Here is a 25,667-nt window from a genome sequence, read left to right as displayed (position 1 = left end):
TCCCACTTGGTCTGGTTAATCTATAACATTCTGGAAGTTGACAATCAATGCATCCATGATTTCCAAGACAACATCCTTGTAATGCAAGTTTATCATGAATAGTTTCCAATGGGACACAAATTAAATTACATTTCCTTTTAATATTGAATGAAAAAAAAAACACTTTTTTTTAAAGCACTACTGATATTTATTTATACTGATTAAAACTTCAGCAGATTTATCAGGATACTTAATGAACAAAGCCAGAATCAATTCGTTGGTGAAAAATCTCAGACTGAAATAGCTTGGTTTGTTGATCAGTCACAACACAAGGGGGAAATACAAAGACTGGAAGAGGGAAAAGTGGCTTTTGCACTTACACTGAAGAAATCAAATAGCAGAAGTGCATAAAATAGCCTTCTGAGGCTAACTCAAATAAAATGCAAAACTTTTCACATTTCACTTTACGGCAAACAGAAAAGAAACGGAAACATTGCAAAAACAAAGTACCTGTGAGAACACAGCTCAAGTGCAAAAAAGTACATGCTTTACAGTCTAAATGCAAAACAGATGTCATTTCAAACATAAAATTAACCGCCTCTTCTCTCTTCTCCCCCCCCCCCCCACCTGTCTTCCAACATTCCCTTTTACATGACAATTTTAAAAATAAAAATCAACTGGGATTTACTAATGTAGAGTTAATAAGTGCAATGAAGAAAGCTCATTTTTAAAGGAGTACGGGCCTCACCATCAACATTAAACCATCTCCCCAAATCTTTTGCATAATGAAATTACCTTCATGCAACATCTAGTCTTCAGAACCACTGGGTGGTGCTATGTTACGGCTCCAATCAGTAGAACTGAAAATGTATATCGTCAAATGGTTACTTAGGGAATTCTCAAGAAGATAGCATAAGCCAAAGTACACAAAGGAAAGGGGGAAGTTTCCAGCCTACTAATCCTTGCAAAGGCTTCAAACACCTGGACGCAGGACATTTTCCCACCTCCTCAAACAGAGGGTAGGTAGTCCACAACACAAAATACATTATTTTGGAGCAATAGATGGGAAGTGTTAATTAACTTTAATCGTAATACAATTTGCTCCAATGCAATATTAATGTACAAACAATGCACAGCAATCTTTAGATTTGCAAGACGACAAATAACCTTGCAAGTCAGTTATGCCAACACAATTTGACTACAAGTTTTATTCTGGTACACACATGTTTAAATTAGAAATGCTTACAGATCTATTAAATTCCACAAATCCTTTTAACAAAACAAAAAAAAAATTGAGGAATTAAAAACACCACAGGTTTCTGTGTGAAATCCATTCTACCTCTGGTTCCTTTCACAGATTGGAGTTGTATGAACCTACAATACCACCCAGAACTATACAAAAGTGGAATATTATTATAGTTTCTCCCTTAATTCTTAAACACTTTGGGCCCAGCTGTACTACATGGTAGGTGTGGCATGGTCAAGCAGCAATTCATACTTCTGACCACGGTTGTGAGGTTTGCTTCAACAGTTAGCAATCATCTAACAAACCACAGCATTTGTAGCTGTATCATATTTAGTTTCCAACAAAGCAAGTTTATACATCTCCAAGTGTAGTCCAGCTTCTACATAAAATACTTTGAAAACGACATCAGCTACATCCAATACCAATCTAAAATAAATAAATTTCAATTACACACAACAAAAAAATCAAATTAGCCGATGAAGGAAGTCTTGAATAGAATCTGATTGGCATAATTGGCTTAGAAATCCCAAATGTCTGGACACTGAGGCTAGACTGCTTTTTCCTTTGAAAATGACAGTTTCTTCAGTCGCAGTTGCTTTAACCAATGCTGCAACCAAGTTGGTGGAAAATAAATGCAACTATGGCAGCTGTTAGTCTATATCTGCATGTCATGCTTTTCAACTTAGTAAAAATGTAAAATTTCATGTAGTAACTAAATATTTTACTGGCATATGAAGCACAAGGTAGAACATATTGGATTATGGTAAAAACAAATTGAAGCTGTCCAGAGGACATATTGTTTTCTTTTTACACTTTAATAACTGCAAGCTACAAAACTGCAAAGACTATAATAAAACTACTGACACAGCAATACAATTTAGTGTTGCCAACAGGAAAGTCAACAAAACTTCTTCCATCACCAAAATCACCTGGTACGAACTTCACTAACAACTTAAATTAATGAGTGCCACATTTCTCTTGTAGAGCCCCAAGCCTGCATTTTACAAATCAAAATAGGGTAAGCAATTTGGTTTTGTTTAGAAAGTAACCTCCTCACCATTTCCAGTACTTGTAAAACAGTTATGTACAATTTTATACGTCACACTGCAACTAGTTAAATACAACAAATCCTGCTAATTTTGACAAATATCTGATCCAGATCTCACAGGATTGCTTAGAATCATTTGGACGGAATACTTTGCATTTATAACAAACGGTGCAATTTGTCTTGTGTTTCACACAGAGGTATTCGGTCCTTTTAGTGCTCTAAAAAGAACAGTCCCAGTGCTCTGCTCTCACATCCACGTCAGCTCCTCACCTTCAGCAGCTGTACAAGTGCCAATGTTCATATGTGACCAACTCAGACTAGAAGTTACACATTTTCTAACACCATTAAGAGGGCAAAATTTGTTTTCCAATGTTTGATGCAACCAAGAGCAATAATCCTCCCCCCTACCCCCCGCAAATTTAAAGTAATCTGCAATTCCCACACCAGGCTATTATAAAGAAGGTCTTAGTGGTACTATAATGCTGCATCCTATAACATGAAGAAACTTGGTTTACATCATGTCTTTTAAACAAGATATGGATTCAAAAATGTTATTGTACCTGTGGTTTAATGAGAATATATCTTAAGTGGTTCCCATTTAGTCAATGTTCCTACATATCTATTGCTAGTGAATGATTTATTCCCAATAAGTCAAGGTTTTCTAATGGTGGGAAAAATAAAATCACTGACTACCCTTTCAAATGCTGTAGTGGTTCTCAAATTGAAGAGCTTGGTGAATACATCAGTGCATTTTAAAGATTTGCTGGGGGTAGAGGTATTCATGGAACTGAACAGGATTTTGTCTGTCTCAAGAAACCTAAAGATCAACCAGTTACAATTGAAAAAGGACTCACAAGTCAGCTGCTCTCCGAGAAAGGTCGTGCCGCACTTCTATCTGAAAAGTTGGCCATTATGTACCTCTTTCAACTTCTAATTAAAATCCTCTACATGTTGCTGGTGTTAAGTATATGTTGAAGTCTATTGGAAGTTAGTTTTGCAAGGCAGATCTCAGAAAGGCACTGCACATCTTGCATGCCAACAAACAGGGCACATTTTGTACTATAAATGCAAGTTATATATTCCTGCAGTATCTAGAATGTGGCACTTGCAGGATCTCTACCCTTCCTTACGTTATCTGATCCTTCAAAGCTTATCAACATTCACCAATCTAAAACTTTATATAGACTTCTTCCAGACAAAAAGTGCATAACACTTGTGCTCCTTTAAGCAAGGGCAACAACATTCATCATCATCATCTTAAATTCTACATGATAGCAGCCTATTAATAAGCAAAATATAAGGTGCATTCCTTCTGTCTAGTGGATTAATACGACACTAGTCCACAGACAGTTCCCCTTCATGAGATACATGCATTGCATCGTATCTGTCGGCACGATCATTCTTTAGTTAAGTTGGCCAGCTCAATGAGAGCCAGGGCGCCGTGCAGCCGCTCCCGTTGCTCTTGCATGCGGCGACGCGCTGCAGCGCGGGGGCCGTTCTTCTCTTCGTCCTCATCTTCGTCAGACTGGATGAACTCCATGGGATCCTGCTGTTCCTGGTCAGCCTTCTGGCCCGTGTTCTTAATAGAAGGCACGCGCTGCTCTCGCGTCTCCCAGTATCTGTTGATAAAACAGAATTGAGGGATTCACGTCTCATGTAATAACACCTGCAGGCCATGCTGCCTCTCATTCCCATTACTAAAGGAGAGCCGACAAGAGCTGCGAGTTTTGGTCACACACATTTTTCCAAATGCCCTCCCTACAACCCTCATTTCCCTTCTAGTCCATAAATCATTCTCAGTCTTCACTGACAGTTCCAAGGAATAGGGAATTACAAAGAACCTGAACTCAAAAGAAATCCCTCTTCAGCACACACCTAATCCTTCATCCCGAGAATGGCTAGAATTCTCCATTAGGGAAAACCATTCTAACACAATCCATTGTGCCTAGCTCATTAGGAATCCATTAATGAGATTACAAAATATTCAAAATGACGACAAGCTTAATACCCCAGATCCAGTGAATCATTGAAAACTATGTCCAGTTCAAATATATCCTCGCACAAGACTCACTACTTTTACACTAGTCCTCTTGCACAAAAGGTGAACATTACAGTGAAAATATTGCTTGCAATTTCCTGGTTCCAGTGCCCAAATTTCTCAACACTGTCTAAATATCTGCTTTTCCACCCTTACCCAGGTAAAAACTGCACACAATATCATTATACTTCTCAGCATTTGCCCAACAACTTAATCTATACAACGCTATAAACTGCCCTCCTTACATCCTACTTGTCCCCTCTCCTCACATTGCCAAATACAAATACCTTGCACTCAGTCCCTTTATCCAAGTCATTATTAAAGTGACAAAGGTTAGAGTGAAAAGGAGACAAAGCCATCTGACAATTATGACCCCCTCGTCCAAATCTATCCCGCACTTGCTAAGCATTGCCCCATCCCCACCTCGCTTCCTACTTTCTTCCACTACTCCAATCAGTATGAAGAGTCCCGACCAGAAAAGTCATGTGTTCATTGCGTCCACAGATGTTTGCCAGGCCTATTGTGTTCCTCTTGCACTGTTTGGCTCGAGATTCCAGCATCTGCAACCTCTTGTCTTCATTAATAAATTAAGCAGCAAGGAGGGTTCCTGCAGATTCGGCAACCCCCTTTCTCCAAACCCGGAGCTGCTCTAATTGTTACAACCTACTCTTCCCCATGTCCACTAATCCTTTGAACAATTTTTTTTAATTTTTTTTTTATTAGAAGTAGCGTATAATAATATAAGACATGAATAACATATTACATTTCGTGTACAACTTCTTATTTTAAATTTAATAGTAAAAAAAAGATAAGAAAAGCAAGAAAGAGAATGTGAGCCCATAGGGCTGTATAGCACGAAGGAGAAAACAAAGAAGTGAACTGAGATAAGAAAAAAAAGAGAATAAAGAAGAAAAAAGAGAAAAAAAGAGAAATTGAAAGATATACCTACTTCGTATCTTTACCCACCCCTAACCCAGCTCTGAAACAGTTAATTTCTAAGTTTGCGCTGCTCCATATGCTTGTAATAAGTCGACAAAGGGAGACCAGATCTTTAAGAATTGGTTTGATTTGCCTGATAGGACGAATCTCATATCATCAAGATGTTACATTTCCGACATATTTGAGATCCACATTTTAAGCGTTGGTGTGGGTGCATTTTTCCAGAATTTAAGTATTCGTTTTTTTGCTGTTATTAAGCCATAATTAAGGAAACATTTTTGAAACAAAGTCTTTATATCCGTTTTCCTGACACCATTTGAAAAAGCCTTGAATAGGCACCCCCTTTATGGCAGTTTACAATGTGGGTTTTTTTTTTTTTTTTTTAAGTCAAGCACACTAAATGTACGGATGTTTAACCTACCCTTCTAATATTTGACCACAATTTCTCTTCAAGATATTCATCACTAATAAATATGTTGCATCAGATACAGAAATAAACAGAACCATTGCTTGTCACACAGACGGTGCCTATTCTGGTGGGTGTCAGCAAAACCTATAAAGCTGCAAATTAATCTCAATCTATTTTAGATTAGGGACACAGCATGGAAACAGGCCACACAGAACAGAGTCCACACTGATCATTAATCGCCAGTTCACACCAGTTCTATGTTATTCCATTCACTTATCCACTCCCTCCTATACACCAAGGGTCATTTACAGAAGCCAATTAACCTACTTTACCCACATGTGTTTGGGATGGGAGAGCAGACCCGAGCGCTCGGAGGAAACCCACGTAGTCACAGGGAGAACATGCAAGCTCCACAAAGACATCACCCAAGGTCAGGATCGAACCTGTGCCTGTGGCACTGTGATGCAACAACTCTATCACTGCTCCACTGTGCTGCCCCAATTCCCCAGATCCAGAACAGATATAATAAATGAAACAAGGACTAGTTTTTGATGTTGCTAGCGCAAAAATCAGGGGGGGGGGACAAAATATTTAAACTCAGGTGTATCTAATTCAGAGAGAAGTGTTTCACATTCTTTCTTTCTTCTTTCCTTATTGAGCGGCGCCCAAAAACGCAATTAAATCTATAACAATATATCCCAGAGCACAGCACTCCTGACCATACTCACTTTGTCAGCCACTCTGCAACAGCATCGTTGTCCGCAGCCTGTGCCTTGGACGCTCCGTTAGATGCTTCATCTCTCCGTAAACGTGCATAAGGATGCTTGGAACAATGACGGTTGGCATGTGTGAACCTACTTCCGCAGCCTGCACAGAAACCAGGAGATGGAGCAACAATCCTCTCAACAACAAACATTACACACCCTCCCACAGACTGATACAGGCAAATTACACAAAGTACTGGAGTAACTCAGCAATACGAGACGTCTCGGTTCGGGACCCTTCTTCGGTCTTCGGGTTTGAAAGGTCCAGACCCAAAACGTCACTTATTCGTGACCTCCAGAGATGCAGCCTGTCCTGCTGAATTACTCCAGAACTTTATCCTTTTCTTTTTGAAAAACAACTGCATTTCTTTGTGTCTACAGAATTATACCCACCCTAAAAAAAAGCAAGGAAATGTCACCATTTTTAAACAATACATAGAAGATGAAGCTCTCGACTGGGGAGCTGATCTGCAGTTCGAGCAGCACCAAATTAGGAAATCGGATTTGTGCCAATTTCTTTCTGGCCTGCAACACCCTGCTATGTATCTGTACTCAGATCATGCAAAAGACTGCTTAAGGACTACGAGTTCATGCCAAACATAATTTGGCATTTGTTCTTTTTGCGCAGACAGAACGACAGCATGGAAAGCTCCAGGAGAGAGAAAAATAGGCCCCAGGTCATATGCAACTCCGCATAGCATACAGCGACTAGCGCGGGAAACAATGCACAATATATTGCATATATAACGCAACCAGAGACAACTTCCCGACCACATGAGAGAACGAACAAGTGCATTTTTAGAGCCATTCTGCCCAAGGGAACCAGCAAATGTCTATCGTAATGTCTCCACTTTTATAATAAACTCCTACAGAATCCACTCATCAAATCAATTTATCTGCCTGAATTTAGGGACACACGATTGGTTAATGTGCAGTGCACAAATTTAGAACCAGTGCAGCTGACGATAGCATTGAAGTACAAAAGGAGTTTGACAGCTTACCAGTTTCAGAACAAACAAACGGCTTTTCCCCTGTGTGAAGGCGCTGGTGGGTTTTTAGCTGCCCACTCTGAACAAATGCTTTCCCACAGTTTGGATAGTCACATAAATAAGGTCTTTCACCTGCAAGAAACCCACAGCAGTACAGTGCATTAAAAATTTATAAACCTCTCTCAGTTACGCAAGTTTGGAGGACTTAGCAGAAAGATGAGAATGTTAATTTTCTTTCTGATAATGCTCTTTTATATCTTGCTAGAGGAACTCCCATTCCTTCTCCCCAAAGATGCTGCCTGTCCTGCCGAGTTACTCCTGCATTTTGTGTCTATCAACAGATCATAAGGTCACAAGTGATAGGAGAAGAATTAGGCCAATCGGCCCATCAAGTCTACTCTGCCATTCAATCATGGCTAATCTCCCTCCTAACCCCATTCTCCTGCCTTCTCCCCATAACCCCCGACACCCACACTGATCAAGATCAGGCAGCAGGGTCCCAACCCAATACGCTGTCTGTCTATTTCCCTCCACATCTGCTGGCTACCTGCCATTCCTCCAGCATTCCTCCTGCTCAAAGGTGCAACCTCTGCAGTCTCTCGTGTCCCCATGCTTCTCTGTGCAGTATTCTTAGCATCATTTTTTCGAGCAAAGTTTCAAAAAGACAGTTGTACAACTCAGACCATCTTAATTGAAAATGACACCAATTACCTCATTGTTTATTTAACATGGACCTATTGTAAACTGAATTTGCACCATGTCTCATAAGGATGTACTAGAGCAGTTGACAAAAACATTGATTTTAAAATCTTATTCGGTTGAATACGATACCAAGGTTCTTTTGTGTTTTGTTTTTTTAAAGAGAAAATATTGATAAAACACACAGTAAAACAAATGTCTATTTTCTATAGTAACCCACGTGTATCACTACATATATTTGCGACAATTCTTTCATTTCATTGAATAATCATCCCAAAACTACGCATAATTAAACTAATGGAATATATACTTCAGACTGATGCGAGGGTGGGGTATGGGGGGGTGGCGGGAAGAAGAAATCAGTCTGAAGAAGGGTTTCGACCCAAAATGTTGCCTATTTCCTTCGCTCCATAAATTCTGCCTCACCCGCTGAGTTTCTCCAGCATTTTTGTCTACCTTCGATTTGCCAGCATCTGCAGTTCCTTCTTAAACGGAATATATACTATATCCAGTCATTAATAAATATCATGGAACACAAATTCTCAAACTTGAAAAACATATGGGAGAATTTGCATGAAACCAGATTTTCATAAATTGGGTCTTTTATAACCCAGGAAGCCTCTGCAGCAGGTCATCCTACCTATTCTAAATACATACGCTAGTGATGTTTACCAGGACTGAAGTAGCTAAATCGGTCTTAGTCATGTTATTGCCTCTGAGACCGAGGGGTTAGATTTCAGCCAACATTGATCTCACCCTAATCTGATGTCAATTAGGCTTCAGTCTCAGTTTCAGGCTGCCATTTGCGTTTAGCTGCTTGGGTAGCCAAGACTATTACAGTAAATTGTGCTAACATTTAACTTTGAAAGAGCCAAGTAGTAAAATTTTCCCCTGCAGAGCCATCAGATTAATGCTGACCAAAACTCTGAACAATCTCCTTCTCACAGGACATCTATGGAGCTGGTTTTCCCAAGGCAGCTTTTCTTTATCTGGAATGTACTTTCTCCCACAAACCATTCTAAAGCAATTTTAAACAGCTTTGAGCTCATTTCAAACTTTCCATTCCCTCCTACTCACCCACCCTGCATTCCACCAAGCTTCCTCAATTTTATTGTTGCAAGATATTAATGTACATATTTGCACATCAACTACTGATAACTTATAGTGTGGGTCTGCAGTAATTCCTGTTGCCAAACAATGCATTATATCTTACCAGTGTGTGTTCTCTTGTGAGCTTGCAAGGACTTCTCGCGAGGAAACACTCGGTTGCAGGTACTGCAGCGGATTCTGCTGGAGGAGTGCTCACCCTCATTTATCAGATCACGAATTAGCTCCGCTCTTGGGCGGCCACGTCTTGTTCCATCCTGCAACGAGGCACCCAATCCACGTTAATAATGTACTTGTTACTTTCTGATGTTGCAAAAACCTGTGATGCAATAATTAAGGTTGCAAATCTACAATCCCTTTAAGATAACAAAACAATTTTTGAAAACCTTCTGGAGTCCCAAAACCAAACTGGGAAGTCCACACAGATATGACCTTGCGCTCCCAACAGGATCCAAGGCAATTGTCAAGTTTGCGCAGTTCCGCAGAAGATGCCAAGGTTCATCATTGAAGCAAACAGGTACAAGGATATAACTGGACTTAACCAGCATTATGGAAAAACTGACAACTTCAAAATGCTTGCTCATCCTACGATTCCAAATTGTGCGTTCAGAATCAAATGTGAATAATCAGAGTTCCAAGTAGCAAGCCCATCTAGTAACAGCAATGTCTGTACACTGGGTCCCCAACACATTCTGAAGCAAAATCTGGCCAACCTCCTTAAGGTGTTCCTTAGCAGGTCTGTAACTGAGGTTTTGGACATCTCATTTTTCCATTGGCTCAGCACCATATTTTCCATTTGTGAAAATGCTCCAGTGAAGCATCTAGGATTGCTTTAATGCCATGGAATTTCACAGCGTGGAAACAGACCTTTTGGCCCAATCAATCCACATCGACCAGTGGGCCCCCTTGCATATTAACCCCATCACCCAATGCAGTCCATAGCCCTCTATTCCCCAGAGTTCATCTTGATGCTTCCTCAATGCTGTCATGGGTCCTGCTTCAACCACACTCTCAGGCAGTGCATTCCAGATACGCCCCATTCTCTGGGTGAACAAAGACCCCTGCAAGTTCCCTTCACCTTACCATAAATCGCCGTTCCTCAGTTTTATCTACCCGAGACATGGTAAAAGCTTTCTATGGTTCACCCTATCTATAAATGTCAATTTTATACACTTCAATTTAAGCCCCTCCCTCTTAACCCAACTTCACCAGATTCTCCACAGAACTGAACTGCTCCATCCCACAAATCATCCTATGAATCTCCTCTGCATCCTCTCCTGAGCCATCACATCCTTTCTTTACGTTAGTGCGCAGAACTATTTACAGTACTCCAGCTGAGGTCTTAACAAGGTTTTATGAAGTTGGAGCATAGTCCTCCTACCTCTATATTCAATGTCCTGACTAATGACAGCTAGTATCCCACAATCTTTCCCAGCCAAGTACCTACTTTGTCATCATCTATGAACTTCTACACGGTCCCTCATTACGCCAAGACTCTACCATTCATAGTGTATGTCCCAGCCTCATTAGTACTCCCAAATGCATCACCCCACATTTGTCTGTATTTAACTCCACCTACCAATTTTCAGCCCACTTCCCCAACAGGTTTGTATCTATCTACAGCCCAGGATTGGTTCCCAAACCATCAACAACCCTACCGATCTTTGTACCATCTGCAAATTTACTGACCATGCCTACCGTGTCAACACCCAAGTGAATTCCATGTTTAAAATGCAGAGTCCCACACCGATCCATGTTCGACAGCGAAATCTATAGGCATCCAACTCCAAAAACAACCGTCTATCATCACTGTGTTTAATTTTGAATCCAGTTTGCCAAATTGCCCTGGAACCTTTTGGCCCCAAACTTTTAAACCATTCTCCTATGTGGGGCCTTGCCCAAAACTTTAATGATATTCACGTGAATCACACATATCGCATTGAATTATTTGAGGAGGTAACAAAGTAACCACACAAATTGGTCAGACAAGGTCTGTCTGTCTGATGAATGTAGATTGCCCATCGCTAATTTATTCCCACCTTTCCAAATGATCTTTAATATTCTTCCTCAGAATTTTTCCAGCATCTTCCCTACCCCTGACGTTAGACTCACAAGTCTATAATTACCAGGGTTCTCCCTTTTTCAAAAAGGAAGACCATATTTTCTGTCCTCCAGTCATCCTTTACCTCAATTGCATCCAAAAAGTGTTTTTTTAAATTCACATGTAGGGCCATGTAGCACAACCAAAACACACTGATCTCAGTGATTTACCCACCTTCAATTGAACCAAGGCATCAAATGGCTCTTTAGTTATGGAGACCTATACCAATCTGTTATCTATCCCTTCACAACTCTCTCCAATTACAGTGTCCTCTGTGAATACCGATGTTAACTATTCAAGACCTCATCTATACCTTGTGGCTCCATGCACATATTGCCCCTGTTGTCCGTAACAGGCCCCACTTTATCGGTTTTGTTTTTCTTTTAGCCTTAAAGTGATTATAGAATGCCTCAAATTTAGTCAGAGGGTGGTGAATAGAAACATAGAAAATAGGTGCAGGAGTAGGCCATTCGGCCCTTCGAGCCTGCACCGCCATTCAATATGATCATGGCTGATCATCCAACTCAGTATCCTGTACCTGCCTTCTCTCCATACCCCCGATCCCTTTAGCCACAAGGGCCACATCTAACTCCCTCTTAAATATAGCCAATGAACTGGCCTCAACTACCTTCTGTGGCAGAGAATTCCAGAGATTCACTACTCTCTGTGTGAAAAATGTTTTCCTCATCTCGGTCCTAAAAGATTTCCCCCTTATCCTTAAGCTGTGACCCCTTGTTCTGGACTTCCCCAACATTGGGAACAATCTTCCTGCATCTAGCCTGTCCACCAGAATTTTGTAAGTTTCCATAAATCTGTGGAATTCTTTGGAATTCTTTGCCACAGAAGGCTGTGGAGGTCAAGTCAGTGGATATTTATACGGCAGAGATAGATAGATTCTTGATTAGTACAGGTGTCAGAGGTTATGGGGGAGAAGGCAGGAGAATGGGGTTAGGAGGGAAAGATAGATCTGCCATGATTTAATGGTGGAGTACACTTGATGGGCTGAAAGGCCTAATTCTACTCCTTTTCCTTATGAATTTTTTTTTATCCCTCTTTGCCTTCCTTACACATCTTGTACTTCTGGCATTTCTCCCGTCACTAACAAAAAACAAAGTGCCTCCATAACTCAGGGGGCCAGGCAATGTCTGTGGAGGGGATGGAATTTTGTTTATGTCCAAGATTCCAGCATCTACACCTGTTTTGTGTCTATCTTGTCGTTATCTTTACCTGTCACATGCTTCCGTTCGTCTCTTTATCCAACCCGCAATAATAATTTACACGTCTATTCTCCTTGATGATAATTTAGTAGTCTTCCCCCCCCCCCCCATCACTTCACCATTACCATCTGTTTTCTATGCCCTATTTGGGCACATTCCCTCTTAAAAATAACAAATGCACAATAGCGATGCATTAAATGTGAGGTTATCCACTTTGGCGGCAAGAACAAGGAGGCTGATTATTATCCCAATTATGTCAGATTAGGAAAAAGGGAAGTGCAACGAGACCTGGGTGTCCTTGTGCACCAGTCACTGAAAGTAAACATGCAGGTACAGCTAGCAGTGAAGAAAGCTAATGACATGTTGGCCTTCATAACAAGAGGATTTGAGTATAGGAGTAAAGAGGTCCTTCTGCAGCTGTACAGGGCCCTGGTGAGACCACATCTGGAGTATTGTGTGCAGTTTTGGTCTCCTAATTTGAGGAAGGACATCCTTGCTATTGAGGCAGTGCAGCGAAAGTTCACGAGGTTAATCCCCGGGATGGCGGGACTGTCATATGAGGAAAGATTGGAAAGACTGGGCTTGTAATCACTGGAATTTAGAAGGATGAGGAGATCTTATGGAAACATATAAAATTAGATGCAGGAAAAATGTTCCCATGTTGGGAAAAGGACTGGACAACCCTTTTCACCCAGAGAGTTGTGAATTCTCTGGCACAGAAGCAGTAGAGGTCAATTCATTGGATGGATTTAAAAGAGTGCTAGATAGAGCTCTAGGGGCAAGCGGAATCAAGGGATATGGGGAGAAGGCAGGCACGGGTTACGGATTGTGGATGATCAGCCATGATCACAATAAATGGTGGTGCAACTTGAAGGGCCAAATGGCCTCCTCCTGCACCTATTTCCTATGAAGACACAAGGCCCAGAACATTGTATGTCAATATCCTTCCACAGATATTGCTTGACACGCCAAGTTTCTACAGCAGTTTTTTTTTAAATTTGCTCTTGAGTCCAATATACCAACTCTACACGGATCCCATTTGCCTTAATAACTAGTTACATTCCCCAAGATAAGGCCCGGTACTGTGTCCAACAACTAACATGTAGTAAATTCACTCGACTGGTCAGCTGTGCCCTGAAAAACTGCAGACCTTTTGAATTGGATTGAAAAATATCAAAAATTTCAGACACTTTCCATTATCTGTGTGGCAATGCGGCTCACGGAGGCTCGGTTTACTAATTCCTCCAACCCAATGAGTGGCGTCAATAGCGGAATCCTTACTTGACAAAGCTGCAGATACCACAGATGTTACGATGTGAGCAACACAAGTCAACTCAAGCCCGAGTACAAGGACATCATCCTCCAAACTGCTCCGGATTCGTGTAAACTGCGGATAAATCTTAAGATATGTGGGATTTCAACAACAACCCAGATGGGGCAAGGGCCCTACACACGCATAATTGATTATATTACATTTGAAAACACATTTAAAAATAATTACGTCAAAAGTGAAGAAGATCGTTGCGACTAAAACATTGTACACTAACCAACTCATGGCGCCTTGGAAACTCGATTGCACGGTTAAGAACAGCAAACGCAACACGTGTGTGTGTGTGTGACGGTCAAACGAGATGGTGTCTCTTTAAATAACCCGGCGGGAGGAAGCTGCGTCTTTCTGGCGCGCTGGAGCATTGACAAGCTTTCCAGGAAGTGATTTCATTCATTTCATTTCTGCACCCTCCCTCTTAAAAAATAACAAATGCACCATCGCGATGTATTAACCGGCAAGCTAGTCAGCTAGAAACGGTGGCTGTAAGGGGCATTTTCCGAGGATAAAGTAATGAGCATCAAAGAGCTGAGGCGTGCTCTGGCCACCGATCTGTTGCTGACGCCTCTCCCGCTCTGTTTACATCCCAGCCGGAGCCGCAGACAGTTAGCGGTGAACAAATGCGCGCCAATCTGAGCTGGGCAACTCAATAACAACACCAGCAGTAGCCACTCACCGTTAAATAAACAGTTTACAGATGTTTTACAAAAATAGAGCATGCAAAAAGAAGAAACCATGCATAAGCTTGAACCTTTCTGAAAAAGTGTCTGGACCCAGAAACGTCACCCGTTCCTTGCTGTTTGTCCCGCTCCAACATTTTATGTCTATCTTCAGCCTAAACCAACAATCGGCGAATGGGGAACTAAAAGCTAGGCAACTAACCAACACAAAGTAATGTGCAATCCAACAGGTGACCAAATCAATGCTAATCTCAACAGAGTCTGCATCTGACTGACCTGCGAGAGATGATCCAGTTCCCGGTCGAAAGCCTCCACTGCAACAGCGGCGGGTCTGCGTTGGAGATTCCTGTTGTCGGTGCAGGAGGCGCCGGGGCTGAGGGTGACATTGTGTGCGTTCTCACCCCACTTCCAGGGATACACCATGAAATCACTGAAGCCGGGGCTGGTGGGCGTCACATCCACGTGTTTGGGTTTAATCGGGGTGGTTTTAATGACAGAAACGCGCTTAGGAGAACCGCAGAGAACCTGGTTTTCCGCCATCGCGGCGACGGTGCGCGGAGACGGCCGGAAAAATAGTGAAAATAAATAAATAAACTGGCGGTGACGGAGTGGCGGCTCGAACACAAACTCCCGCGTTTGAGCATTTCCCGCCCTTTCTGCACAAACCAACCGAACGCCGCGCCGGAACCCTCACGTCACAATGAATGACTGACAGCTCCATTCATGGCGCGGAGCTCCCGACCTCGACCAATCAGACATTGGCGCGCTTCGCTTATTGGCTGGGCTCGGGCTTCAGCCGCCAGCGTCTCCCTGCTAATGGATCGCTCACTTGCTCCTTGGCCGCTGCAAGCTCCCACACACTTTCTGTTGTTGTCATCTGTTTGTTTTTAATCGTTAAAGAGACAGCTATTGGCAAATGCTAACTTAATGAAATTCAACATTGAATATGCCTATATATTCCGAGCAAACATAGCAGAGGAAAACGAGTATTTATATAATCCATGTGCACAAAGTGAAAATTGCACCAGTAGATCAACTAGTATTCCTATTTATTGTGTTTTTAAATATATATATATATATATATATATATATATGTTGGTCCAAATCTGAGTGGGAAAATAAGGAAAGTTCACAAATCATTTGTTATCTTCAGCCAACAAATGCAGTGGGACCAAGGTAAAGACGCCAATGCAAATACAGGTAACCTGAAATAAAAACAGAATAATCTTGCTGACTGGCATATGGATGAGTTTGGGAACACTACCAAGTATAATGCCAATGAATGTATGTATAGCCACTGAGAATGTCGGAAGAGTTTTTGCAGTGTTATAGTCATACACAATAGGTGCAGGAGTAGGCCATTCGGCCCTTCGAGCCAGCACCGCAATTCACAGTGATGATGGCTGATCATCTACAATCAGTACCCCGTTCCTTCTTTCTCCCCATATCCCTTGACTCCGCCAGCTTTATCTAACTCGTGTTTGTATATTTTAAAATCGTGAATAAAGTTTATTTTTGGGGGGGAAAAACTCTCACAGCAATGAAAACAATGCTGGTAATTGCAATCGTTAACACATATTCCCTCCAAGCGGAACGTACATTACAGCTTCCCTGCAACAATAGTTACAAGGATTTTCCATATTTGCATATTATGTTCATTAAACTGTGCTATAGGGTGATTTCACGAAAGGTCACTGGAGCGTAGATCCGCACCCACGTGACCGAAAATCTCAAGTGGAGGACATGCTAGACATCCGGTACATGTTAGTGGATGGGAAAACGCGCACTTTCCCACCCGTTAAAAACATAGAAAACGGCCAGGTTTTGATCTGCAATTTATTGTGCCAGTCGGGGTGACCGTGAGGCACAGCTACCTAGATTTACAGTTAAAAAAAAAAGATAGAAACTAAGGTAAATTAAAGAGGGAGCTGAAGGTGCCAATCCAGCGGAAGTGAACAGCGGACATTTGCCGTGGAGATTTAAAGGTCCAAAATATCGGGAATTATCGCGTTTGCTCGCTGAATTTTATCAAAAGTAAGGCATTATTGACTTACTTTTGATGAAATTCAGCGAGCAAACGCGATAATGCCCGTGGAGATTTAAAGGTCCAAAATATCGGGAATTATCGCATTATGTACCAAGACACCCAGGTCTCGTTGCATCTCCCCCTTTCCTAATCGGCCACCATTCAGATAATAGTCTACTTTCCTGTTTTTGCCACCAAAGTGGATAACCTCACATTTATCCACATTATACTGCATCTGCCATGCATTTGCCCACTCACCCAGCCTATCCAAGTCACCTTGCAGCCTCCTAGCATCCTCCTCACAGCTAACACTGCCCCCCAGCTTCGTGTCATCCGCAAACTTGGAGGTTGCATTCAATTCTCTCGTCCAAATCATTAATATATCTCTGGAACACCAAAACAACAAGGGCTCCTATATAAGACTCTTGTTTATCAACCATAGTTCTGTATTCAACACCATAATCCCATTCAAACTAATTTCTAAATTCCTGGACCCAGGAATCAACTCCCCCCTCTGCCACCAAATCCTTGACTTTCTGACCCACAGACCACAATCAGTGAGGATAGGTGACAATACCATATGACAACTAAACACTCTTGACCCTTGAGAACTAAACACTCTTGACCCTTGAGACTTATCCCGCCCCAGTCATTCCTTCTCCCCGTCAGGCTGAAGATACAGAAGCTTGAAAGCACACACCATCAGACTCAGGAACAGCTTATTTCCCTCTGTTATGAGCCAGGATTTTGCCATAAATGCCATGTGCCTTTTCATGCCATTTTTGATGATTTCACCAGGATAATGCCTTTTTCACGATTGAGTGCCTAAAACAGCTTTTTTTGCCGTTTTACTATAAGGATGTGCTATTTTCTCTTGTTGTACCGTGATTACAATGCCGTTTTCTATGTTAACATGTTAATATTAACGTTATTATTAATGTGTTATTATAATATCATTTGCAAGAAAACTTCCACCACCGGTGCAAAACCAGGGCGCCACCGATGGTCGTTCATTCGCTCGTGCCGCTGCCCACTGGTTCACCTTTCTCCAAGATCTATTTAAGAAAGAACTGCAGATGCTGGAAAAATCGAAGGTAGACAAAAAATGCAGGAGAAACTCAGCGGGTGAGACAGCATATATGGAGAGAAGAAATAGGCGGCGTTTCGGGTTGAGACCCTTCTTCAGACTGTTGTGGGGGGGGGTGAGAAAAAAAATTGAAGAAGCGCAGACAGTAGGACTAGAAGGAGAGCTGGGAAGGGGGAGGAGGAAGAAGACATGTTATGTAAAATTAGAGAAGTCAATGGTGATACTGCTAACTACCCAAGCAAATACCCAAGCTTGTTTCCTCACTACATTTACTGCTGGCTCCAGTCGCAAATCTGAGTTTTCGAGTGATCTGTGCAAGGCATTCATTGATGCTGGAATTCCACTGTGGAAATTGGAAAACAAATCTCTCAGAGGTTTTTTAGAAAAATAGACAACGGAACATATACCAAGCGAGTCAACATTAGGGAAAAATTATGTTGACAGCAACTTCAACATTGTTGTGCAGAAAATTAGAGATGAAGTTGCATGCAACAAAATATGGATCTCAATAAGCGAGACAACCGATGCTGTGGGGAGATATGTTGCCAATGTGGTCATCGGTATACTGGAGGCAGGTCAACCATCAAAGGAGTATTTGTTGACCGGAAGTATTGGATGTCAAGCAGCTCAACAATTGCTCAGTTGTTTACATCTTCACTTGCTGTACTTTGGCCAGAAGGTATAAAACACGAGAATATTCTTCTGTTGGTGACTTAAAGTTTTATACCCCAAAATGTTGCATTAGCTTAGCCCAAGGACTTCACAGAATTGCCAAGCACATACGTAGCTTGTCTCCAAATGTCAATTGCCTAGTTTCCAATGTCAAGAAAATCCTCAAAGTACCGTCACGTGTGCAGTTGTTCAAGGAAATGGCACCCGAGATTCCGCTACCTCCTCAGCCCGTTTTAACTAGATGGGGTACATGGCTCTCTGCTGTACTCTACTATACTGCAAATTTTGAAATGATAAAATAAATCGTCAACTGTTTTGAAGGAGAAGAATCTGCTGCAGTCAGGATCGTCAGTGAAATCATGCAGAAAATGTCCCTCCACCGCGATGTTGTGTTTATTGCTTCTAATTTTGAAAACTTCCCATAAGCAATCACTTCCCTTGAGAAACCTGGCGAAACATTAGTGAATAACTTGCTGGTTTTCAACAAAGTAACTGACAATATTAGTAAAATTCTTGGCAATGTAGGTAAAGACATACACGGAAAATGTGAGAGAGTGATTTTAGCTAACAAAGATCTTGAAGAAATACAAAACATAGCTAAAGTTCTCAAAGGTAGTTGTAATACACAAGATATCAACATGAATATAGAGTCGGTAGCTTGTTTCAAGTATGCACCAGTGACCTCAGCTGCGGTAGAAATAAGTTTTTCACAACTGAAGCATACTCTGTCTGACAGACGGCATAGTTTAACACCAGATAATTTGAAAATAAAACTAGTAATTATGTGCAATCAGGCAACTTTGGTCATTTAATGAAATATGCCTTTATATTATTATTTTTAACCATATTTTGGTGGTGGAAATAAATGCCTTTGTATGCCTTTTTTTGTCATAAATACCCTTTTCGTGCCTTTTTTGTAATTTTATTATGCCTTTTTGCCCGCCTATTTCAAATTTTTTGTCATGCTTAAACATCCTGGCTCGAGTTATCAGACTTCTGAACAGTCCCACTAGAAGCTAGGGTATTATCCTATCCATCCATACCCAAATGCAGACATTTGAATTTGTCCATGGAACTGGTTCGCTATAATGTTGAGAACTACACTCTGCACCTTGTATCTTCCCCTTTGCTCTACCTATTGTCCTTAGGGTTGACTTAATTGTATTTCTGTAAAGTATTATCTGAACTGTTTAGATGGCATGCAAAACAAAGCTTTTTTCTGTACATGAATGAATGAATGAATGAATGATTGAATGAATGAATGAATGAATGAATGAATGAATGAATGAATGCATGATTGAATGAATGAATGAATGATTGAATGAATGAATGATTGAATGAATGAATGAATGAATGAATGAATGAATGAATGAATGAATGATTGAATGAATGAATGTATTTGAATGAATGAATGATGATTGAATGAATGATTGGATGAATGAATGAATGAAAACTTCAACATCGGTATATGCGACAATAATAAAACTAAATCTAACCATTGTGGCCCAAGATAAAGTTTTCATTAAATTCAGTACTGGGAAATAGTGGCCAATGTCAGGTTGGCCAACTGGCCAGAGCTGTCCAACTGGTTAAGGTTTAGTTCTAGCTTTATAACATTGCATCTTTTTCTCCGTTCAAGTATTTCTCCAATTCCTCTATGGATGTCACTGTTTAATTTATTTCTACCATTTTTTCATTTAATGCAAACCAGATCAGCAGTTCTTTGTTCTTATCTTACATATTTAGATTTCTCTCTTCTTGCATCCTTTTAACTTTGTATAATTTGCTTTATATTACTTCTTGATTCTAGCCAAATTAGTAATTTAACATTTTTCTGTATTACATTGCTTCTGCCATGTGTTTCTTCATTTCACCAATTTGTTTGTGACTTCTAAAAGTCCATCACAATTTTCCTCCCTCCAAATACTTCTGTGGGTTTATGTTATCTGCTGACTTTGAAATTATATATTCATAGAAACATAGATAATAGGTGCAGGAGTAGGCCATTCGGCCCTTTGAGCCTGCACCGCCATTCAATATGATCATGGCTGATCATCCAACTCAGTATCCTGTACCTGCTTTGGCTCCATAGCCCCTGTTTTAGCCCACATCTGGGTTTCATATAGCCAATGAAACTAAGTTACAGAGAATAGGATTCAATACTCTCTGGTAAAAAAAATATTTTCTGGAGCAGCAGAAGGATTTCCCTTTATCCTTAAACTTGATAGAGGTCTTTCGGAAAATGATGAGAGGGATAGACAGAGTTGATGTGGACACCAATTTTTCCCTTGTGAGAATAGGGAAGATTCAAAAAACTCTCTCCCTTTAGAGGAAATTCAATGACTTCCCTTTAATTAAGGGCTTTAATTTAAGTTTAGGGGTAATATGAGGGTTTGGAAAATCTTTTAAAGTCCATCAGAGAGTAATCACGGTGTGGAATGAGCTTACCCCAGTGCACAAAAAAAGCCATTAGAAAATTTGATTGGTTTAATTTAAAATAACAGCACCGGATAGGCCCCCTACACATCAACGGAGTGAGAAGAGGGTCAATGGAGGGTTCTCGGCGTCCATATCGTGCAGGCAGGTGGGACTACACGAGGGTCAAAAAGTTGTTCGGCACGGACTTGTAGGGCCGGGAAGATGGCTCTGTTTGCTGACCTTGCTCGTAAGAGCCTGTTATACTGCATTATAGCATGGTATGGTCAGAAATGGCAGACAGGGAAGGCTTGTTAACTACCAAAATCTCCCTCTCCCCCTCCCTTTGGATATCTCTTAGCAGGGCAAAGAAGATCATAAAGACAGCTCACACCATGCCCTTTAATTTCTTTGGCTTCTGGAAGGCGCTTAATTTAATTTTAAAATCAAGGACAATAGATAACATAGTTTTTCGAAAATCTTTTTCAAAGTCACATTTTCACAGCCCATTAATCTGTACATTACCCTAGATTTGTGCACCTATCTCCCCCCCCCCCCTTACCCCTGTTTTTTTGTTTCACAAAAAAAATGTATGCCATTAGAAAAGCTTTGATTTGCCTTTAGTGAAAACTATGTATATCTAACGACTTTCATTCACGAATCTACACTCTTCCAGATATCTGTTGTTTTTATTCAAGATTATTGTCAAAGATGTTCCCCGACCAGATATAAGATAATTTCTTATTGGTGTTGCTCATAAAATTATTGCATAGAATGTCACTTGAATTAATGTGCAATATACTCCATGTGCCCAATACGTGTTCTTTTAAAAAATAAATGAAGATGTTCAAATACATCTCTCTCACCACAATTTCTCCCACTTTCTCGCAACACTGCTTCTTTCCCCTCCTCTGTATGTTCAACTCCGACCCCAATTCACCTTTTCCCATTTATCTCTTTTCCTTCCCTCACTGTAACATTCCACCCATATCCCTCCCTTTGGATTTACATTTTACTCCTCTATTACTCATCACAACAATAACCAACAACATCGTCCACACGGTAAGGGTAAGCACCTTTCCGAATCAAAAACCCTGGGTAGACAGGTCCGTTCGTGTGGCCTTGAATGCTCGCACCGCTGCCTACAACTCGGGCCTGGCATCCGGATACATGGACGTCTACAAGGTAGAGTCCTACCGACTGCGAAGGGCGGTGAAGGACGCAAAAAGGAGGTACAGAGACAAGATGGAGTCACAGATGGAGCAGCAAGACACCAGATGCCTTTGGCAGGGGCTACGGACTGTAAGCAACTACCAGAGCAGCCCCCTCTCAACTGGACGTACTGGCACCTCCCTAGCTGATGACCTGAACTCCTTTTACGCTCGTTTTGAGACTGGCAACATCACTCCAGGTCTGCCGACTAACGACAATACCGCCAGCATGCTGGCTATTGAAGCTGAAGGGAGGAATGTGCACACATTCTCATTGTCCGAGCACGACGTGAGGAGGGCTCTGACACGGGTGAACACGAGGAAAGCTGCAGGCCCAGATGGCATCTCGGGGCGAGTACTTAAGTCCTGTGCTACGCAGCTAGCTCCGGTGCTCACTACATTATTCAACCTCTCCCTGGACAAGTCCGTGGTCCCTGCCTGCTTCAAAAGATCCATCATTGTACCGGTACCTAAAAATGCCTCCCCAGCCTGTCTGAATGACTACCGTCCGGTGGCCCTCACCTCGGTAGTCATGAAATGCTTTGAGAGGCTGGTCAAGAAACACATCTGCGCCTTCCTCCCTCGCAACATGGACCCGCTACAATTCGCATACCGTCTGAACAGATCCACGGACGTTGCGGTCTCCCAGGTTCTGCACACCGCTCTCTCTCACCTTGACAGCCAGAAGGAGGGCTATGTGAGGATGCTGTTCATAGACTTCAGTTCAGCCTTCAACACCATAGTCCCCACCAGACTGGCCGAGAAGCTGCTGAAATTGGGGCTCAACACCCCCCTGTGTGCCTGGGTCCTGGATTTTCTCACCACCAGGCCCCAGGTAGTCAAGATGGGGGGAAATACATCGAAGTCCCTCACTCCGAGCACAGTATCGCCCCAGGGATGCGTCATCAGCCCCCTACTGTACTCCCTGTACACACATGACTGTGGCCAGGTTCAGCTCCAACTCGATAATCAAGTTTGCTGATGACACTGTGGTGGTGGGCCTGATCTCAGATAACGATGAGAAGGCCTACCGGGAGGAGGTGGCTGATCTGGCACTCTGGTATCAGGACAACAGCCTCCTCTTGAATATAAAAAAAACTAAGGAGCTGATCGTGGACTTTAGGAGGGCACATCATCCGAGGATGTACACACCATTGAAGATAAATGGGAATACTGTGGATAGGGTGAGCTGTTTTAAATACCTGGGAGTCCACATCTCTGAGGATATGACATGGACATCACACGCTGCAGCACTCGTGAGTAAGGGAAGGCAGCGCCTTTACCACCTCAGGCAATTGAGGAAATTCAGAGTGTCTCTAAGGATCCTCCAGTGCTTCTACTCAGCGGCTGTGGAAAGCATCTTGTCCGGAAATATCACGATTTGGTTTGGGAACTGCTCTGCCCAGGACGGCTCTGCAGAGAGTAGTGCGTTCGGCCGATACTATACTATACCAAGACATTATACATTGTTTTAAATTGTTGTTTTTTCCTTTTTCTTCCCTCGCGCAAATATGTAATATGTGAATATGTGATTCTGTTCCATTCTGTTTGTAGTTTGTTTGTTTTTTTGCGCAATTAGCTAACATTGCCACTTTTCATTTCACTGCACATCTCGTATGTGTATGTGACGAATAAACTTGACGACTTGACTTTTTCCTTGTCTGACATCCTTTTATCTCCTTTTCACCTCTAGCTTTTGTCACTTACTCTATCCATCTGCTAATCAAACCCTCCCTCACCTGTATCAACTTATGACCTGCCAGGCTTGGCCTACCTCCACCTCTCTTTCCCAGCTTTCTCTCCACCACTCCATCAGTCTGAGGAAAGGTCCTGACCCAAAATGTCACCTGTCCATTTCCTTCACAGATGCTGCCTGATCTGTTAGTTCCACCAGCACTTAGTGGTTTGGTCACGATTCAAGCATCTGCAATTCTGTGCTTCTGAATATCTTGCACTACATCATTGCCTAAGCAATGTCCATACATATTCATCGTATTATGTCGTTTTGCCCCTAATTACCAAGACATTATGCATAATATCCCAATTGCAACAAAATAGTTTAAAAAACATAGATTTTAATCATAGTGATGTCAAGATAAATTACTTTTCTGTTGACATGTCATTTCATACTGATGTACTTCGAATCATAGAGCATGAAAACAGGGTCTTCATGCCCATTGAGCTTCTTCTGACCATAAAGCACCCATTTATCCTAATCACATTTTATTCTCCTACATTTCCATCAACTCCTGGATTCTACCACTCATCTGCAAATTAGGAGCAATTTAGAGTGACCAATTCACCTACTAACCTGCACTCCTTTGAAATGTGGGAAGAAACTGGAGCTCTGGGAAGAATCTCATGCGGTGAACATACAGAAAGCATGCAAACTCCACACAGACAGCACCAGAGGTTAGGACTGAAGCTAGGTCACAAGAGCTGTGAAGCAGCAGCTCCACTAGTTGTGCTATCTTACTGCAAAGGAATTACTTACATTTCCTCCAGCAACATGTGAATATGTTGTGTGACATGTTGTTCTGGTAAGAAAACTTTCCAAAATTATTTTAAACAGGAAAATACTTGGGAAGATTATTTCTATTTGGTGAATATAATGTATATTTTTGCTTTATATTCTGTAATAGAGATACACGGTTTCTGCAATGGACTGTTGGGTGGGATTGAGTTACCACATGGGACAATTGATTGATCCCCATTCACTTTCTCATGTACTTGCTATCGCTTGGTAACAACCTCTCCAAACATAAGATTGGCTTCTTCATTTACATTCTTAGCAGGCCTTTTATTATCTCTGTACTTCATTGCCTCTGTGATATCAGATTGCTTCAATGATATTTGCTTTTGGATAAGCCATAATTTCCTTCAATCAAGCATTTCTAAAACTCAGAATTTCATTCATCTCCCAGGAATGACTCGTGCTGTATATGAATCCCCACAACTTAGGTTTGATTCAACTTTAGGATGAAGTTTTACAATTATTACAAGATTATCATATTTCAAAATTACAATGTTTTCCTCTACTTCTATCTAAAGGGCAACAACTATCTCTTATATTACTAAATCTCTTATATGGTTATATTACTAAATCTCTGATCTTGACCGCTTTTGGCCCACTGTGCTGCGATTTCCAACAGATCGACGCCACCTACGGCCATCATTTTTGGCCAACTCGCTCAGAGCCCCCCTCAACCCTCCTTACGGTGCTGAGTCCCTCTGGAGCACACCTGTATTTTTCCCATCGATGACAAACGATCAGCCTAGAGATCCAGCACTTAGCATGTTTTTAAAAAAAAAGGACCATTCTCCTCTGCTGCCCCCCCATGCTGGGAAGGAGGTGGGAGGGACTATAAAACCCGAGACCCCTCTTGGAACAATGGATCAAGTGCCTCACCCAGTCTTCCTCTCTGTCTCCTCAGATCCTGGTGAAGGTGGATCGAAGCCCTTACCAGGTATGTCACGTCTCTCTGAGCTCTTGCAGAGGGTAACACTGAACAAATGTCTCTACACAACTGTGGAGTACCCTTACCATGTGGTTTGAAAATGAAAATATGGCGTTTGTTTAAGAACAACGTAAAAAGGCACTGCCAATGCAAACACTTGTTTATTTGGGCTGCTTTGGCTTGAAGTTGAAAGGCACTACTTACACTGACTGCAAATGGTGGCTTGTGTGTTTTGGCTTGAAGTTGAAAGGCAAT

The 25,667-nt window shown here is 41.7% G+C and overlaps 1 protein-coding gene across 1 annotated transcript; it reads right to left on the bottom strand.

Moving 5' to 3' along the window:
• Positions 1-718: 718 nt before the first annotated feature.
• Positions 719-15,536, bottom strand: znf367 (zinc finger protein 367). Its single transcript, XM_055632905.1, has 5 exons — positions 14,820-15,536; positions 9,325-9,475; positions 7,425-7,544; positions 6,388-6,526; positions 719-3,892 (listed from the first exon to the last, which is right to left on the bottom strand). The coding sequence occupies exons 1-5, from the start codon at positions 15,081-15,083 to the stop codon at positions 3,670-3,672; spliced, it is 897 nt and encodes a 298-aa protein (XP_055488880.1). The 5' UTR covers positions 15,084-15,536; the 3' UTR covers positions 719-3,669.
• Positions 15,537-25,667: the final 10,131 nt, after the last annotated feature.

The sequence above is a fragment of the Leucoraja erinacea genome, chromosome 3 (genome assembly GCF_028641065.1).
Source record: "Leucoraja erinacea ecotype New England chromosome 3, Leri_hhj_1, whole genome shotgun sequence".
Classification (NCBI taxonomy): Eukaryota; Metazoa; Chordata; class Chondrichthyes; order Rajiformes; family Rajidae; genus Leucoraja; species Leucoraja erinaceus.
Note: the sequence above shows the minus strand (reverse complement) of the source record. Positions and strands in the feature narration are given on the sequence as shown.

Bases quoted from the DNA above. Each gene is read 5' to 3' on its own strand.
- znf367 (XM_055632905.1), bottom strand. From the start codon at position 15,083: ATGGCGGAAAACCAGGTTCTCTGCGGTTCTCCTAAGCGCGTTTCTGTC. The intron at 6,527-7,424 runs GTAAGCTGTCAA...GTTTCTGTGCAG, and splicing joins GTTTGTTTGTTCTGAAACTG to GCTGCGGAAGTAGGTTCACA. The intron at 3,893-6,387 runs GTGAGTATGGTC...TTTTATCAACAG, and splicing joins GTTGCAGAGTGGCTGACAAA to ATACTGGGAGACGCGAGAGC.